The 17,875-nt window shown below is 47.1% G+C and overlaps 1 protein-coding gene across 1 annotated transcript; it reads left to right on the top strand.

Moving 5' to 3' along the window:
* Positions 1 to 1,214: 1,214 nt before the first annotated feature.
* Positions 1,215 to 16,136, top strand: EAH_00047010 (leucine rich repeat containing protein, putative; the record flags this gene model as incomplete). The annotated part of the gene is made up of 26 exons (XM_013391489.1): positions 1,215 to 1,674; positions 2,478 to 2,608; positions 2,810 to 2,988; positions 3,266 to 3,338; positions 4,024 to 4,086; positions 4,399 to 4,464; positions 4,813 to 4,898; positions 5,831 to 6,008; positions 6,398 to 6,522; positions 7,202 to 7,280; positions 7,562 to 7,647; positions 8,093 to 8,225; positions 8,766 to 8,825; positions 9,126 to 9,228; positions 9,617 to 9,777; positions 10,394 to 10,519; positions 10,813 to 10,971; positions 11,843 to 11,988; positions 12,864 to 12,959; positions 13,435 to 13,690; positions 14,196 to 14,300; positions 14,463 to 14,545; positions 14,959 to 15,058; positions 15,383 to 15,545; positions 15,679 to 15,779; positions 16,128 to 16,136. 26 exons carry the CDS (start codon positions 1,215 to 1,217, stop codon positions 16,134 to 16,136), a joined length of 3,327 nt encoding a protein of 1,108 aa, XP_013246943.1.
* Between the last annotated feature and the right edge of the window lie 1,739 nt (positions 16,137 to 17,875).

Raw genomic sequence — 17,875 nt, 5'->3', positions numbered from 1 at the left:
TAATTTACGCAACATCAAGAGAGGGCGCGCACGGAATTGAACCATGAACCTGCCGATCTGCAGTCGGCCGCTCTACCATTGAGCTACACACCCATGCCAAAAGGCTTCTTTTTGTTTTAGCATTAGTGAATTGTGGACGTTCGTCCAAATTCATGTACTTCATTGGCAGTTTTGTTTTTGTTTTTAATAGCAGTGAAGTTTTATTAGTTTGTGCAGATGCTTCTAAGCCTGCATTTTTGGAGCAGCCGGTGTGGTAAGTGGGTCCAGAGGGGGGCCCCAAGCTGACGCGGTCAAATGCTCGTTTGCTGCAAGCGACTGAAGGTCCCGGGCTTTGGATTAAACAAATATTGCTTGTTGCTGATTTTGTGTTGTTTTATTTCTGATTTAATATAATCTTAGCTCCGAAAGACAACTCGCATGCACTCTTTCAGTGAAATTCCAGCTGCGGCGTCCCGGTGAGTGCCCTCAGCAGGAACATAGGGGCAGTTGCGGCTCCGAAGGCTCATCCATGTATTCCTCCAAGTTTGCCTGTTACTCTTATTTGAGTAGTCAGCTGTGAAGAGGTCATGTTCACTGCAAGAAGCTGCATGCGTTCTCCAGCAGCGCCCTAAAGAGTCATCTTTGGTTTTTGAATGGTCTAGGAGTTTCGTTCGTTAGTACAAAGGAGGGGGGCGTCACCTGTCTGGCCTTTCGGTGTTACCGTTCACCTTTTAATTTGCTCTTTCTCCCTTCTTAATTAACCAGCAAACCGATGGTCTCGATTCGACGCGAAACTTGCAGCAGCTGGAACACCACCACAGTCTGCAGTCCGTCGGTCTTTGGGTCAAGCACCTATCAGCTCAACTCGCCTTGCGTTCACGTTGCCGCAAGCCCCTGTGCTGTTGCTGTTTGTGTTGTTGCTGCAGCCGTCTGTTGCGCTGAACAGCACCAAGGGGCCAACCTCTTCTTTGTTCTCCGGCCATCCCTGCCGTGGAGCAGCATAGGCTAACAGCACAAGCAACAGTTGCACAGGGGCCTCCAGCACCAATGTCTTGCAGGGGATTGCTGCAACAGGAGACGGGGCCCCCTGTGGACATCTCTGTCGGTGTGTTGGGCCGCATCACTGCCTTGGGTTTGTCCAGGAGGCGCAGAAGACGTTCGGCGGCTTCTGCTGCTTCTGCTGCTGTTCGAAGCCAGCAGCGGTGCGGCTGAGTTGCTTCGATTGCTTGTAAACGATGGAAGCGCAACGGAAGGCGTTGCAGCGAGGGGAGGCCCCCAGGATGGAGGGCGTGCAGCACAGCAGCCTCACTACTGATGTGCTGGAGGACTGCGTGGGGCCCCGATGGGACGAGAAGCGGCATGTTCGTCTAGACTTCTCTTCTCCTTTGTTTTGTCTAGAGACGCTTACGGGTAGAGATGGGGGCCTGTTGAACCCGCGGCTGAACCTCAGCAACTTGTTGACGCTCGACATCTCTAACAACGCCTTGACAGACATCGACTCTGTGCTGTCTGTACACAATGGATTCAAGCGTCTGCACACCCTCAAAGCCTCTCGCAACCGAATCACACAAGCGGATCTCGACCTTCCTACTCTTGCATATCTGGACTTGTCGTTTAATCAACTCAAACGCCTCCCCAGATTCGAAGGCATCCGCAATACTGAGGAACTCCTCCTCTCCAACAACCACATCAGCGGTCAGACCCATGCGCAATATACTCACTTGAGCTGTATTTACACCTGCACGCTGTCTACACACTCACAACGCCTGTACACCTACAAGCATAAGTCGCGCTCCTGTATGGATGCTCGTTCTTAATATTGAGATATGCGTGCGTGCATATTTGCGTCTATAACACCATATATAGATGTAATATAATGCGCTTACGTACATGCGCATACACATGAATATATATCTATATGTATATATGCATATATTCAGCGCAGATATAGGGCTATATGTGTATATGTGTACGTATACGTATGCTGACAATATGGCGTAGCCTGCACGCGTACACCGTTTGGGTTGTTAAGTTGCATGCATATGAACGATCTCTCATGAACACAAACACAGAGAAGTAGTGTGGCTTCGACACGGATAGAGCGAGGCCACCCCAGTGGAAGAGAGAGGAGACAGAATGCAGAATATAAACAAGTCACTGCTGCGGGCTCTCAAGGCAGCAAGCAGGCAGCAGCTATTGCTGCTGCGCTTTCATGCCCAGGTGTATCTGAGGAGTCGTGCTCCGGAGAAGAGTGAATGTTTGAATATTCTTTTTATTTTCGTCCGGCTTTAACTTTCTTTCTCCTTGTCGTAGTGACGTGCTTCGGTGGGTTGGTTGTAATTGGAGGGTTTGATGCTTTGTGCTTCGCTTTGCCGTGGTGGAGTTGTTTATTGGAGGGCGGGAGGCCTTGTACTTCAGTGTATCGTGGTGAGGCACCGCGGTGGGGTTGTTGCTATTGGGGGGTGGGATTCTGCGCTGCATGCATGCGGGGCCTGCAGATTCGGACTTGGAGAGTTTCGTGCTGCTGGGGAATTTGCGTGTGTTGGATTTGTCTTACAACCGGATCAGCACTCTCCCCTCCAACTTCGTAGAGGACCTAGCCTACCTCAAGGGACTCACCAAGCTTACGGTAAGGAGGCAGCATTGCCTCAAGCGGCTGTTGCTGCTGATGCTGCTTCAGCCATTCCAGCTGCAGCAGTTATTGCTTTTGTAGAGGGAGGGCGGGGTTTGCATGCTGTTTTGGGATCAGGGTTTTGTTGTGTTGCTTTGTTAGTTTGCGTGATGGGTTCCGTTGTTGCTTGTGGGTGTCTGAGGTGTCTGTACACCGCAGAAAGTTGACTTTCGAGGTAATCAATGCAGCGCGTGGTTCCCGGAGTACGCGGCGGTTTTGGTGGGGAATGCGGTGGCCAGGGGGCAGCATCTTCAGCAACTCGACGGGGAGGCGATCGCCCCGCGTTCAGAAAAAGAAATAACGGAAATGGCAGCTCAAGTGATCGCCAACTTGGAACAGTGAGGCCCACAGCGTGCACGTGTCCATACACCCGACGGCTTGTATGGATGAAACATAACAGCTTTTCATAGGGACAATAAGACACAACACCCGTTTATACGGACAAGCTAGAACACTTGTTTATAGTGACAAGGCGCAGAAACACCTTGTAATAATGATGATAAGACAAAGCAGGATTAGAAAACATCCTCTGGGGGCCCCCTAGGGTTTCAGAGGAAGGGCTACGCACTGGGTGCAGCAGCAGGTGCTGCTGTTTCATTTGGGGTGTATGCGCAGGTACGATTCCATCTACATTGAGCGTCAAGAGGCAGAAGCCACTCGCCCCCGCCTGGCCAAATACGCCATTAAGGTTTGCATGCATCCCCGCCGCATTTGCTGCACTGAGTTCGTGATCTGCGTGCTGCTCTGAGTAGCTCGCCACTCTCTGATTTCCAGTTGGGGGCTTCTATTTGGCAAGGTTTGGTTTTCGCTGTTTGTTCTTCTTGAGGCGTCTCTGTTACTTCGTCGTCCGTTTTCATTGACGAGTCTTTGGGTTTTCTGCTTGCGTTGCTTGGAGTGTCTCTGTTTTCTTGTTCTTTTCCTTCTCCTCAGGGGTGTCTATTTCATATCGTGTGCCTTCTTCTTGACCTGCGTCTGCCTTATATTGTTTGTTTGTTTCGAGCCATCTCTACCGTTTTGCCGCTATTTAAATTGAGGTGTCTCTGTTTTTGCTGTTTATTGTGTGTTGTTATTGAGCTCTTTCCGCTTTTTATCTTTTGCTTTGCTCGAATTATTTCTTCTTTAAACCTTTTTTGTCTTGAGGTGTTCCCGTCTTTTCTTGTCTTTCTATCTTGGGTGCCTGCTTTATCCTCTCTACCCGTGGGCTCACTTCTGTATGTGGAAGCCGCTAGTGTTGGCGTTTGAGAGTTGGAGACTGTCTCTTCAGCAGGATCTGTCTCTGTCTTACTTCCTTAGAGGGAGTGAGGGGCGAGAGAGAAGGGCGAGGCGTGTGTGTGGGTGGGTGTGTGTGTGCGTGTGTGTGCTGGGGTGTACAGACAGCTCTGGCGGGCGATGATGGAGATGTTACTATTGGACGCCTGTCGGAGATCTTAGAGAGAGTCCTCACTATCTCCTCAGATGCATCCGCTGAGCTTGGGGCCACCTTCTACGATATTTGCTTCCGGGCAAGGCAGACGACGCCCTTACAACAGATGGCTGCTGCAGCAGCTGCTGCTATTTCTGCTGCTATTGTTGCTGCTGCCATTTGCTCTGCTGCTGCTGTTGCTGCTGCTGCTGCTCCTAGCATCTTCTGTGTTGTTTTGTTGGGTAGAAGGTCCTGTTCATTTTAACCGGGAGGGGCCTTCGTCCCGGGATTACGCCATCTGGCTGCGAGGTTTGTTGGGTGTTGTTTGGGGCTGGCTGCCGTTCAGGTGCATGCGATGGAAGAGGAAGAGCGAATTTCGACGTTCTGGCGACAGCTCCCTGCTTCAGACAAGGTAATGAGAAGCCTGAGATAGCAACTAGCTAGCTAGCTAGGTAGCTGGCTACCTAGCTAGGTAGCTAGCTAGCTTGCCAGTTGGGTGGCTAGCGGGAGGCTAGCTAGCTAGCTGGTGGATAGCCCCAGCACTTGGCTTTTTATATGGCTGTCCCTTCGCCTTAGCTGTTGACTTGTTGTCTGCTGTCTCTGGCATTGGGTTTGAGTCGTCTGAAGTGCCTTTCTTGTGGGAGGGCTTGCGGCATCTCTGTTGCAAGCGAAGATGCTTGGTCAGCTGCTGCTGTTGTTTTCTGCTGCTTGGGGCTTGCGATGCTGCTGCACATGCGATGGCTGTGGGGCTGCACCTCAGGCCAGGAGAAACGCGGCTAAAGAGTTGGTGCAGAAAGCTCAGCTCGCCTTGGAGGTGTGCGAGGAGGCCCGACCCCTGATCTTGAGGTAGATGTCTATACACTGCAGCAATTGCACCTGTCGTGCTCAGAAAAAGTGCATTCATCAACTATCAAGTAACAATGGCCAACTGAAAGTAATTCAAAATCGCAAACAATAATTATTTAGAATAGTATACCAATAATAATAACTAATTACTTAATTAAAAAAAATTAATTATTTTCGCCTCAACAATGTGCAAAATAAATATACTGCAACAATCAAAATTCAACTCTACCATTTAGGGAGGGACTTTGCGGAGGAAAGTTGGGGAGTAGGAGAAGACATATTGAGAGACGGATGCATGCGTATTTGCTGATACTTCATTAATCTGGTTGCTTGGCCTGTGGATATAAGTAACTGTCTCCATGCTGTGTAAAGAGACACAAGGCTCGCGAGTACTTGAGCGACTGCTGGCATTTTTTGTCTCCTTTTTCGGAGTCTCTTCTGCTGCTGTCCTCTGCTGTCGATCCTGGGAAGATGGCTGAGACTCAGTTTGTCTGAATGCGCGTTGACTCTGTTCTAGTTGGGTCTGCGTGTGCATGTGTGTGTGCAGTTGCATGCTTGTTGTATGTGCACGCTTGTATGCGTGTGTCTTCATGCATGCTTTCTATTGTATGCATGTGCGTTACCTCCTCAATGTCTGTTTGCCTCTCTCTCTCTCTGTTTGTGTGCGTGTATTATGCATGCATATATGAATGTATCTGTATCTATGTACGCGTACAGACTCCTTCCTTGCGCGTGAGATATCGATCTATATAGCTACGTATATGATATATATAATGCATATTTTTAGTGTTTGTTTCTGGTGTGTGTTCTCATTGCTTTTTCCCTTAGAGGCCTGGGGTATCCATGCCTTGTATCTGAGGGGTCACATCTATATATATATACATATATATATATATATATATGCATGTGTGTCCTGTGCGTTGTTATCGTAGAGGCCTGGCGAGTCTATGCCTTGTGTCTGAGGGGTCTCTGGGTCACAAGTTGGCTGCGGTGTTGTCTCGAATGGCGCAGCAAGAGTTTGCTGCTCAGAGTGAAGGAGACGTTGGGGGTATTGCAGCGCAAGTCTTAGCGGAGATCGTTGTGCCTTCTATCCTTGAGGCTGCAGATCAGGTAATAACAGAGCTGCACCCTCTGCATAACGCCAAGGAAACAGAAGAAAGAACAATGACTAAATCACATTAATAACGGCAGAAAAACACAAAAAAAGAAATCTCTGCAGCAGCTTTAAGGGACAATGCGGCACCACTATTATACACCCTAGTACATACACCCTAGCAGTAATACAATCAAATGGACATCAGCAAAACCTAATAAAGCCAAGTAACAGTAAACCCAAATAAAACTCCTACACCTGTCCCTTGTGTATTCGCATTACCAAATGCACGGCAGCAGTTGAAGCGGACCGAAGGAGGTGCAAGGGTGGGGTTGTTGTTTGTTGCTGTTATTGTTGAGGTTGTTGATATTATCATTATTGGTGTTGTTGTTATTGCTGCATGCAGGAGCGAGTAGTGATGGATGTGCTGACGGGCCTCACAGAAGGCACCGAGTGTCTCTCTTTGGCTGTTGCTCTCAGCAGCTGCGTCTCCCTCTTAGCAGACCTCCTTACTGTATCAGGCCCTACACCGTAAGTTAGACGAAAGCCACGACCCCTCACAGAATCAACACCCATACAAATCATATGCTTTAAAAATCAAATGATTTTCTTTTGTGTGGGTGAACAACACCCACACAAAAGAAAATCGCAATGGGGACCCACAACGGCTTCTTGGGGCCCCCACAGTGGCTTATTAGGGGCCTCACAGTGGCTTACTAGGGGCTCCTCAGTGGCTTATCAGGGGCCCCACAGTGGCTTTTTAGGGGCTCCTCAGTGGCTTATCAGGGGCCCCATCACAGTGCCTTAATAAGGGCCCTACAGGGGTTTAGTAGGGGGCCCACCACAGGGGATTCTTAGGGGCCCCACAGGGACTTAATAGGGAGCCCACAAGCGCTTTGTGGGGGCCCCAAAGGGCATGCATGCATGCATGCATGAATGCGTAACTCCTGCGTTGGGGCGTAAAGGCTGCTTATGCAGTTGCGCGTGCAGACGCCGCGCATGCATGCGTGCAAGCATAAGCAACTGAGGCTTTCGGGCTTTGAAGAGGGGCTATTCAGAGGTGTATGCTGACGCTTCTCTTTGCGTGTGTTTGTAATTCGTGTATGCTTGTGCATGCTTGTGTTATTTGTACGTTTGCGTCGTTTTACTGTTGGTGTTGTTTGTTTTTTGCGTTATTGTTTGTTGCTGGCGTTGTTTATTGTTGTTGCAGGCACCTCTGTCGCGTGCTGTGCGTCATTTGTCTTTCACAAGAAAATTGTGTGGAGGCAACCGGCCAAGGCATTCCTCAGGTGCAATTCTTTAAAACTCGCATCCCTTTATTAAGGTGTATCCGTAGCTTTGCTTGTAACTATATATATATATGTATATATAAGCTTCAGATACACCTAAAGCGGTGTCAGTTTGCTGTTTATTTGCAGTTAACTCCGGTGTCTATGCAGTTGTTGTTTTAGAAGTTCTGGGGCCTGGAGGGGGTGTGGGACTGTATGTTGGATATGCATGCACCCATACACTGGGGGCATTCTGCTTTTAAAGATAGCTGCTGCTGTTTGTCTTTGGGGTGTACGTACAGCTGCTGTGCCGTCGCGTGCTGGACGAGGGAGTGCCTGAGGATGACCAGGGCCTCATGTTGTTTTGTGATATGTGCATCATCATGGGGTGAGAAATAGAAACCCAAAGTGTCTCCGTCTTATGTGTGTCTCCTTTGCTGTCTCTTTTCCTTTGTCTCTTCTTGCCTGTCTGTTCTGTTGGCTCTCGTGCCTTCCTGCGTCTGTCGCTTATTATGTATTTTCTCTCGTCTGCTTTCGCTTGTTTGCCTATTCTTCTTCTTCCTCCTCTCTCTTCCTCTTTTTCTATTTCCTTATTTTGCGTGTATGTAGAAGTACATATATATATACATATATATATTTGTCTTAATGCAAGAAGAGTTTGTGTTGTTTGTTAGGCGTCATGCATAGCAAACTCAAAATCTGAATATACACATACGCATAAACACATCATATATACATGCATATATATATATATATGTCCACATGTATATATATATATATATATTGATATATATTTATAGATAAATACAAGAAAAGTTTGTGTTAATTGTTAGGCGTTGTGCCTGGCACAATCGAAAGGCTTCACTGCATTTGACTCGGGCTGCAATTCACACTTCGATTTTTTTGCCTAAGTTGAGGGACCTCATTGGAGAGAGAGAGGCTACCAGTCGCCTTCCTATTCCTCAGGTACTTGCATGCAGTTTCTTTATCGTCTTTTGCTTCTTCTTTGTCTTCCTTTTCTTCGTTTTCGTCTTCTTTGTCTTCTTTTCCCTCTTCTTTCATCTCTTTCTTTTCCTTCGTCTTTCGTCTTCATCCTTTGCTTCTTCTCACGTCTTCTTTTTCTCTCTTTTCTTATTTTTCTTCTTTTGTCTTCTTTTTCTTCTTTTGTCTCCTTCTTCGTTTTTTGTCCTTTTTCATCTCTTGTCTTCTTTTTCATCTTTTGTCTTCTTTTTCTTCTTTGTCATCCGCCTTTGCTTCTTCTTTTGTCTTCCTTTTCTTCTTTTGTCTTCTTTTTCTTTCTTTTTTTCTGACTTACCTTTGCTTAGCAGTGTTGAACGGGGCAGCGTTCTTCCCCCTTTGCATCACCAGGTTACATGCATGCCTTTTCATTTTTCTTCTTGTTTTGCTTCACCGCTGGGCTCTTCTTTCTTAATGAGGGAGTTCATGCTTTCGGTTGATAACAATACTCCCTGAGGTGTATAGGCACCTTCGCTTCTCTGCCTGCAGGCCAAAGTCGCCGGAGCCATCATTGGGGCCCTCACAGGGATGATCCGCAGCTGCGACGAAGTGCGCTAAACCCTAAACCCTAAACCCTAAAGCAGCCCTACACCCTAAACCCTTAAGCGAACCTACACCCTAGAGCAGCGCAAAACACTAAACTAGGCCGCATCTCAAAACCCTGTGCATCACACCAACCTTAAACCCTAGAACAACTCTAAACATGAAAACCTCAAACAGCCCTGAGCCTTAAGCCTCCCTTAAACCGCAAACTTTGAACGCTAGCCCCCACGCAGTTTTAGCGTGTTTAGTTGATTGAGTCAGTGAATGTTATTTTCGTTGGATGTTTCGGGTGTACGTACACCTCAGGCCATGGACATCTGCTGCGACAACTACCACCTTATAGACCTTTTGCTGCCTGCGCTGAAGGAGGAAGCTGCCGACCCTGTCATCCTCGCTGCCAGCTGCACCGGTGCATGCACTTGCTATTTGTTTCGTTTAGCATTTAAGCTCTTGCCGTTTGTTTCTCTTCTCCCTCTTATTAACACTTCGCCTGTTCGTTTTTGTCTCCTTTTGTTAGCATGGCTTTCCGGGTGTAGACGCTCTTCCTTCATGCGGGTTGCAGCATTAATGCATGCACTTGGCGGGGGAGGCGCCGCAGATAGTGGAGCGAGCGTCTGCTACCTTCTTTAGGGTTTAGGGTTTAGGGGTTGTGGTGGGTTGCCGTTCTGTGGGTCTCTCATCAGCGTACGTATCTGGTTTTTGTTTATGTGTTTCCTCTTTTCATCGTTTAATTTGGTGTCTGCTTCTGTTGCTGCCGTGTCTGCATGTTTGCTGCATGCATGCATGCATGCATGCAGGGGTGCGGGTAATACTTGAAAACCCTCGTCAGCGAGCCGAGCTCCTTCAGTACGTAACTGAAGAAATGCGGGGGTTTGAGGGGCTGCTGCAATATTTGGGGGGGACCCGATACACCGCAATGTGTGACAGAGCGGAGTTGGCTCTAAGGAATATTAACCAGGTAATTAATTGTCTCCTTTAGTTGTTTCTTGTTTTCCTCTTGTATGTTATTTGGCCTCTGGGCTTGCGGGGTTGGGGTTTATAGACGATGCAGATAAAGCTCTGCATGCACTTGTGTGTTGTTTTAGTTAGGCTGGGTTCCTCTGTGTTTGAGTTTGTCTCCTTTTGCTTTTTTCTTTATTTTGTGTCTGTCTCCTTTTGGCTTCTCTTTTTGTGCTCGTGCTTGCTTGTCTCCTTTTGTCTTTTCTTCCTTTGCTTCTCTCCTTTTGTTTATTCTGTTTGCGTTTATCTTCGGTGCTGCTGTTTTGACTCTAGACGACTGTCTCCTGTGTCCTGCCTCTTTTGTCTCTTTTTTCTTCACGTGCTGTCTCTCTTTCCGCTGTCCTTCGAGGAGCCGCAGTACCATATAGACAGCCTATCGGGTCGAGGGTTTAGGGTTTAGGGTTTAGGGTTTAGCGTTTAGGGTTTTGGGTTCAGGATTTAAGGCAAAGGGTTTGGCGTGTCGGGTTCCGCATTTAGGCTTTAGGGTTTAAGGTGTAGACTATAGGGTTTTAGGGTTTGGGGTTTAGGGTTTAGGATTCAGGGTTTAGGGTTTAGGGTTTGTGGTGTACGCACAGCTGCCGTATGTGCCGGAGCGCGTGCCGTTGAACCGCCTGACGAATATTTACGCGTGTCGGGTGTTGGCGTCGATTTGCAATTTTCTTGCCTTTTACCTCGCAGAGGAGACAGATCAAATGGTTCAGGTAGGGAGGGTGTCTCTTTCTGTCTCTTTTTTGCTGTATGTCTCTCTGCTGATGTCTGTCTAGTGCTGCCTGTCTCTCTGTTGATGCATCTCCATTGCTGTTTGTCTCTCGCGTGCTGCCTATCTCTCTGTTTCCGTTTGTCTCTGTTCTTGTCTCTCTTCTGCTGTCTCAAGAGACGCAGCTTTGTTAGAGACCGACAGCTTTATTAGCTGCAGCCTTATAAAGCTAGACAAGAGAGAGGCGTACAATGCAGAGAGGTTCTGTGTATACGCTTTGTTTGGGGTTGTCTTTAGGGTATTGCTGAGGAGCTGTTTGCTGCGCATCGCGAGAAAGCTATTGTAGATGTGCTGGAAGTAAAAAACGAAGAAGTTCTTGTTGCTGCTGTCGAGTGTCTTAACAGCATACCGCTCCGCTATATCACCAAGGAGACAGTAGCTTTGCTGCTCAAACTCGTGAACAGACTCCCCTTTCCTCACGCGGGTTCGATACCCACCAATCTGCAAACACATCTCTTTTACTGTAGCTGTCTCAGTTCATCAAACTCATAACCTGACTAGCTTTCCTCGCGCGGGTTCGATACCCACCAATCTGCAAACACATCACTTTCATTGCAAATGCCTCCGTTGATACAACTGTCTCCACAGCTGCTGCTGCAGCTGCTGCTGCAGCTGCTGCTGCAGCTGCTGCTGCAACTGTCTCTTGCTTGCCAACTGTCTGGGGAGCTTCCTCTGTCTCCGTTGCAGACAGTTGAGGAGACAGTAGGCTGTTTATTTGTTTATATTATATACTGCGTGTGCTGCGTGTTGTGTGCTGTGTATCTGTATTCTCCTTTGCATTTTGTGCTGTCTTTTGCTTGCTGTATATTGCATGTTTTCTGTTGTTTGCCGTATTTTGTGTACTCTTTGCTATATATATATATATCATGTATATATGATATGTGTATATATATATATATGATATATATATATATATGTATATATATATATATATATATCATTCTCTATGCTCTCCGGTGTATCCTCCATATTGCATGCTGCATATTGCGTGCACTATGTTGCATGATGTGCGTTGCATCTTGCACGCACGCGCATGCATGCAACATGCGCATGCATGCAACATACGCATGCATGCATGCATGCAGCATGCATGCATTTATGCATGCATGCTTTGTGTGCGTGTGTGTGTGTGTGTGTGTGTGTGTGTGTGTGAGTGTGTGTGTGGTATTTATGTGTGTGGATGAAGCGTTTGAATAGGTGTTTTGTCTTTGTTGTTTTTTTGCATGCATCTTTATGTTTTTTAGGTTTATCTTCTTCCGTGTTGCAGTCTGTAGTAAAGCTGCTGACTCGGCTGGCCCTTTGGGAGTCTCCTCAAGTGCATGCAGTGTTGTGGGGTATGCATGCGGCGGAGACAGTTAATGCAGTCTTTGATGTTATTTACCGCAACCTATCGACACTGAGAACGCCTGCAAGGTGATGAAGCTTTTATCTCGCTTCTGTCTCTGTTGTTTTCTCTGTCTCCTTTCTATGTTTTGTCTTTTCATTATCTTCTGTCTCCTCTGTCTCCTTTCTATTATTTGTCTCCCCTGTATCTCCGGGCTCATCTCTCTCGCCTGGCGCTCCTATATCTGCTTTTTATTATCTCTTCTGTCTCTTCTGTCTTTGTCTCTTCTGTCTCCTCTTGTCTCTTTTGTCTCTTCTACCACTTCTGTCTCCTTTCTCTTGTGTCTCCTTCTCTTTTTTCTGTCTCCGTTCCTGCCCCCGCCTCCCTTCCTCTGTCTCCTTTGTGCCTTGTTTCTGTCTGCATTCTCTCGTTGCTTTTGTCTGTCTCCTTTCTCGTGTTGTTTTTGCCTGTCTGCATTCTCTTGTTGCTTTTGTCTGTCTCCTTTTGCTTGCTGTCTTTGTTTGTCTCCTGTCTCGGGCTGTCTTTGTTTGAGTGTCTTATAATACGTGTGCATTTTCTGTCTCTTCACGCAGCCTAATGCATCTCCCCTTCATTTCAGTGTCTGTCTCCTTTCACCTTTCAGTCTCCTCTTCTGTGCTGTCTGTCCCTTCCTTTTGTCTCTTATTGTGTCGTTGCTTCCGTCTCTCCTCCTCTGTCTCTCTGTCTGCTTCTATTTGCTGCATGTACAAAGAGCTTCGCCTTGCTGCTGCACCTCCTTTGCTGCCTCCACAGCGTACAGTAGCCGCTTGCTGCTGCTGCTTGCTGCTGCTACTTGCTGCTACTACTTGCTGCTGCTGCTTGCTGCTGCTGAAAGGAGACAGGAGGCCTTTTATGCATTTGGAGTAATCTGCTGGAGGAGACAGTTGCTGGGTTTATTTGTTTGCATGCATTTGTGAATGAACAGAAAAGCAGTGATTGAAAATATGCATGCACTTAACCGGGTGTCTGTACACTTCCTCCTCGCCGCCTCTCGCGTCTCTTCTGTCAGAGACACCATGAGGTAAGCCGAGCAGGAAACAAACCCTAAGCCATAAACCCTAAACCCTAAACCCTCAGCAGCTTCATGCGCAGGATTCGGCTACAAACCCTAAACCCTAAACCCTAAACCCTAAACCCTAAACTGTCTCAACCCCAAACCCTAAGCGTTAAACCCGAAGGGCAAAGAGGAGTGTACTACCCTCAAACCCTCATTTTTCTAAACCCTAAGCCTTAAACCCTTGAAATTAGGGTTTATTCCTATCCTCTTAAACCCCAATCTGATAAACACCCTCTCCTTCTGTCTCCTTTTTCTCTTTTTCTCTGTCTTTTTTCTCTCTTCTTCCCTCCCTGCGGAGCAGCATATCGAGCTAAACCCTAAAATGCATTATACTTTATGCCTCCCCCTCTAAACCCTAAACCTTAAATCCTAAGTCCTCGACTTTAACCCGTAAACCCTAAACCCTAAACCCTATGCTGTGGGGTTTGTGTGCATGCAGGCTGAAGGGAGTGGTGTCTCTGTTTGGGCCAGTGCTTGAGGCTGAGCAGCAGGTGGATGTACACCCGGATGGGTTTGATGTTGTCGTTGAAAGGACGTGGACAGGGAGAGATGTAAATGTGCTGCTTACTTCTTTGTCGGGGACACACAAACTTAACCCCAAAAAGAAGGAAGCCTTTCGAATTGTCTGCAGACTCGCTGATATTATTCAAGGGTGGCCGGATACACCCGACGCAGCAAAAGATCTCAGCCTCAGGGTGCCTCCTCCTGTCTCCCTTTCACACTTCTGTCTCTTCTTTACTCGTCTTCTCTTTTCTGTCTCTTCTTTATTTGTCTTCTCTCTTTTTTGTCTCGTGTGTCTTTTGACCTCTTGCGCATCTGCTCTACTTGTCTCTCTTTTGTCTTTTCTGTCTCCTACTGTCTCCTTCTCTCTCTTCTGTCTCTTCTTTACTTGTCTCCTCTCTGCCCTCTCCTTTGCTTGTATATTTTCTGTCTCTCTCTTGCTTGCCCCCGTTGTCTCTCTTCTGTCTCCTCCGTTCCTTATCGCTTTGCTGTCTCCATCTGTCTTTCTTATGTCTCTTCTTTGCTTGTAGTTCTTCTGTCTTTTCTTTATTTGTCTCTCTTCTGTCTCCACCACCCTTTCTTCTCTTCGCTTTTCTCTCGTTGCCTCTCATCCTTCTTCCTCCGCTGCTCCTGCTGTCGCTGCTGCTGCTACTGTTGCTACTGCTGCTATTGCTGCTGCTGTTGCTGCTGCTGCTGCAGGCGCTGTGCAGCCGCGAGGGGGAGATGTGGGACGACGATGCTGCACTGAGGAGACACCTGGAGATGGATGACAGAGAAGAGTCGGAGAGAGCGCCTCAGCAGACAGTAGGCCTCCGCAGCCTAAACCCTAAACCCTAAACCCTAAACCCTAAAGTCTCGACCGGAATCCGTCTAGAGTTTTGTGTTTAGGGTTTAGGGCTAAGGGTGTATTATGGTTTACGGTCTAGGGTTTAGGGTTTAGGGTTTAGGGTTTGTGTGGGTTTGCAGGATTTTGTTCGTCTCTGCATTGCAGAGCGTTTGTCTCTCTTGCTGACTCCGCTGTGCAGCCACAGCACCACCCAACGTTATGCGTGAGGCTGTCCCCTCAGCTGTCTCCTTTTTAACTGTCTCCTTTTAACTGTCTCCTTTTAACTGTCTACTTTTGACTGTCTCCTTTTAAATGTCCCCTTTTCAATCGTTTCTTCCTCTGTCTCCTTTTTAACCGCCTCCTTTTTGACTGTCCCCTTTTTGGCTGTCTCTTCTTCGGCTGTCTCCTCGAGCGTCTCCTTTTTAGCTGTCTCCTCAGCTGTCCCCCTCAAACATTCCTTGCTGCTGCTTCCTACGCACTGTCTCCTTGGCGTTGATATGCTAGCAGCAACTGCAGCAGCAACTGCAGCAGCAGCCGCAGCAGGCGGAGTCTTCGCAGTTGTGTGTAGCAGCCACGGCAGCTGCATGCATAGGATTTAGGGTTTAGGGTTTAGGGTTTAGGGTTTATGCGTTACAGGAGACAGCGAGCGATGAAGCAGCACGCGGAGTATTGGGCGGGGCGTCTTAAGGCGGACATCGAAGACGCTGAGGAGGAGATAGCGAAGGCAAGCAAACTTGTCTCTTCCTTTTATTTATTTTATAAATAGAAAATATAATTATATATATAATTTTATATTTCTAATTATATATATAGGTGCATCGGTGAAGAAGAATATGCTATTTTCATCTATTGCTCTTATAACAGTGCGCTGTTCTTGAACAACGACTTACTGCGGCTTCTGCTGCTGCTGCTGCTGCTGCTGCTGCTGCCTCTGCTGTTCGCTGCTGTTGTTTCTGCTGCTTCATCTTCTGCTGCTGCTGGTTGGGCTGCTGCTGGTGCTGCTGTTTCTGCTGCTGACGCTATTCCTGCTACTGCTGCTGGTGCTGCTGCTGCTGAGCAGGCAGAAGAAGAAGCAGCAGCAGAGGAGGAGGAGGAGACAGCAGTACTGCAGCAGCCGCAGCAGCGCAGCGACTTGTTGAGGGCAATTGCACAATCAAAACCGCGAAGTTGGCGGGAGAGGGTTCAGAACAGAAGCCGGCCTCACCATCAGCAAACAACAAACGGTGAGAGCAATAAACCCTAAACCACAAACCCTGACACAGGATACTCCGAGGGTTTAGAGTTTGCTTCAAGTTAGGGTTTAGGGTTTAGGGTTGCACTGTCTGCCTCATTTATGTTTATGTTTGTTGCAAACAGCACAAGCAAAGAAAAAGAAAAAACAAAAAGACTCTTTAGAAGAACTGCAAGATGATCCGGTGTATGCGGACCTCTACGGCAAACCCGAAGAAGGAAAAACAGTGAGCAGCAGCACGAAGCAGCAGCAGCAGCAGCAGCTGCTGCTGCTGCTGCTGCAGTAGCAGCAAGAGCAGAATAAGTTTCAGCACCAGTGGAAGCAGCAGCTGCAGCAGAAGAAGCAGCAACTGCTGCTGCTGCTGATGCAATAGGAAGAGCAGGCTCATAAGCAGCAGCAGCCGCAGCTAGTGTATCAGCTGCCGCAGCAATAGCAAGAGCAGCAGCAGAGGCAGCAGCAGCAACAACAGATAATGCTGCCGCTGTTACTGTTGCTGCCGCTGCTGCTACTGTTGCTGCTGCTGCTTGTGTGGGGAGGAGCACCGGTTGCGTGCGTCTTGCATTCGAGTGTATAGGGAGCATAAGTCTTTTTTGGGGTGTATTCGCATCTATTTGCTGCTGCTGTCTCCTTTCGGGTGTATGCACAGGGTCGCGAGCGTCTTATGCAGAAGCTGATGGCAGCAAATTTAGACCCAGGTGTCTCCTTAAATCTCCCTAATAACAGCTGGACATACACCGCACCGCCTCTCTCTGATTCTTCTTCTTTGGGCTCTGCAATGCATGCAGTGCATGCACTGCATGCAACGACTGTGGGGCTGCATGCGCTGCATGCACTGCATGCTTGAATTGCATGCAATGCATGCAACGCATGCAAGCAATGCATACAACGCATGCAAGCAATGCATGCGAGCAATGCATGCAATGCATGCATTGCATGCGTTTAGTTGTGCATGCGCTGTTTTCTTCAGAGCCTGATTTGGCTGCGATGTATTTAAACAACACCGTGGATTTGTATGGAGAGGACGGGGTGGGCGTTGGTTTGTTAACAACCCCACCTAATAAGCACACTGAGTTTATAAGGAGAGGGCCTTCTGTCTCTGCTTCTTTTTGTCTCCTCTCGCTGTCTCCTTGCTGATGGTTATGAAGATGAATGCTGCTTTGTTGTGAAGACAATGTTTATTATTTTGTCTCTCTCTTTATTATTTTGTCTCTCTTTCTTTGTCTCCTTTTCTGTCTTTGTATGTCTTTATTTGTTTCTCTCTCTTTTCTGTTTCTTTCTTCTACTTTTGTCTCCTTGTATATTTAGTTGTCTCCTTTTATGTGTCTCTTACTGCCTTCTCTGTCTCTTCTTGCTTTTTGTTTGTTTTTTTTTGCTTTCTCTAGTGTCTGTCTCCTTAATTGCTGCACATGCATGCACTTCTCTACTGTTTATTCTTTGCGTCTATCTTTCTTTCTTTTGCTTCTTTGTTTGTTTTGTTTATTTGTTTGATTTTTTTCTTCTCTGTCTCTGTCTCCTTTTTGCTGTCTCCTCGCAGCTATGGGCGAACTTCCACGCCGCAGAGCTCCAGCCATGTTATATCATTGCTGCTGCCTTGAGGTTAATACTTGCTGCTGCTGCTGTTGATGTTGCTGCTGCACCTGCTGCTGCTGCTGCACCTGCTGCTGCTGCTGCACCTGCTGCTGCTCTTCCTCTGGCTACAACTGCTCTTGCTGCTGTTGCTGCTGCTGCAGCAGTTCTTGCAACTGCTGCTACTGCTCTTCGTGCTGCAGCTGCTGCTCCTGCTGTTCATTTTGCTGCTGCTGCTGCTATATATTGCTTACGTGCACTTAGAAAGATGCTTGTGCTTAGCAGAAGTTGTTGAGGGTTTGCACAGAGCGAAGTGTCTCCTTTGCTTTCGTTTTTAACATCTGCTGTCTCCTTTGAATTGCCTCCCCCTAAACCCTAAGACCCTAAACCCTAAACCCTTATTATTTAAACTGGGTTTGTGTACACTGTCTCGTCTAGGGGTTTCTTACGGGGCTGTTATATATAAATAACACAGCAATAGTATAATATATTGTAATAGAAAAGCAATGTATTGAATAATAATAAAGTGTGTCTATATATATATATATATGTAGATGTTATTATTATAATATCACAAAAAAACCGAAGGCAATCAAAGGCTGGTGGTTTTATCGCAGTTTTTGTTTTGTTTTTCTCTGTATTTGTTGTTGTTATTCATTCTTTCCTTTTCGTTTACTTTATATATTATATTAATATTATATTATATTATATTATATTAATATTATATTATATTATATTATATTATATTATATTATA

Source organism: Eimeria acervulina, genomic scaffold (assembly GCF_000499425.1).
Source record: "Eimeria acervulina Houghton genomic scaffold, Eah_scaff711, whole genome shotgun sequence".
Classification (NCBI taxonomy): Eukaryota; Apicomplexa; class Conoidasida; order Eucoccidiorida; family Eimeriidae; genus Eimeria; species Eimeria acervulina.
This window is presented reverse-complemented; position numbering and strand designations above follow the sequence as displayed.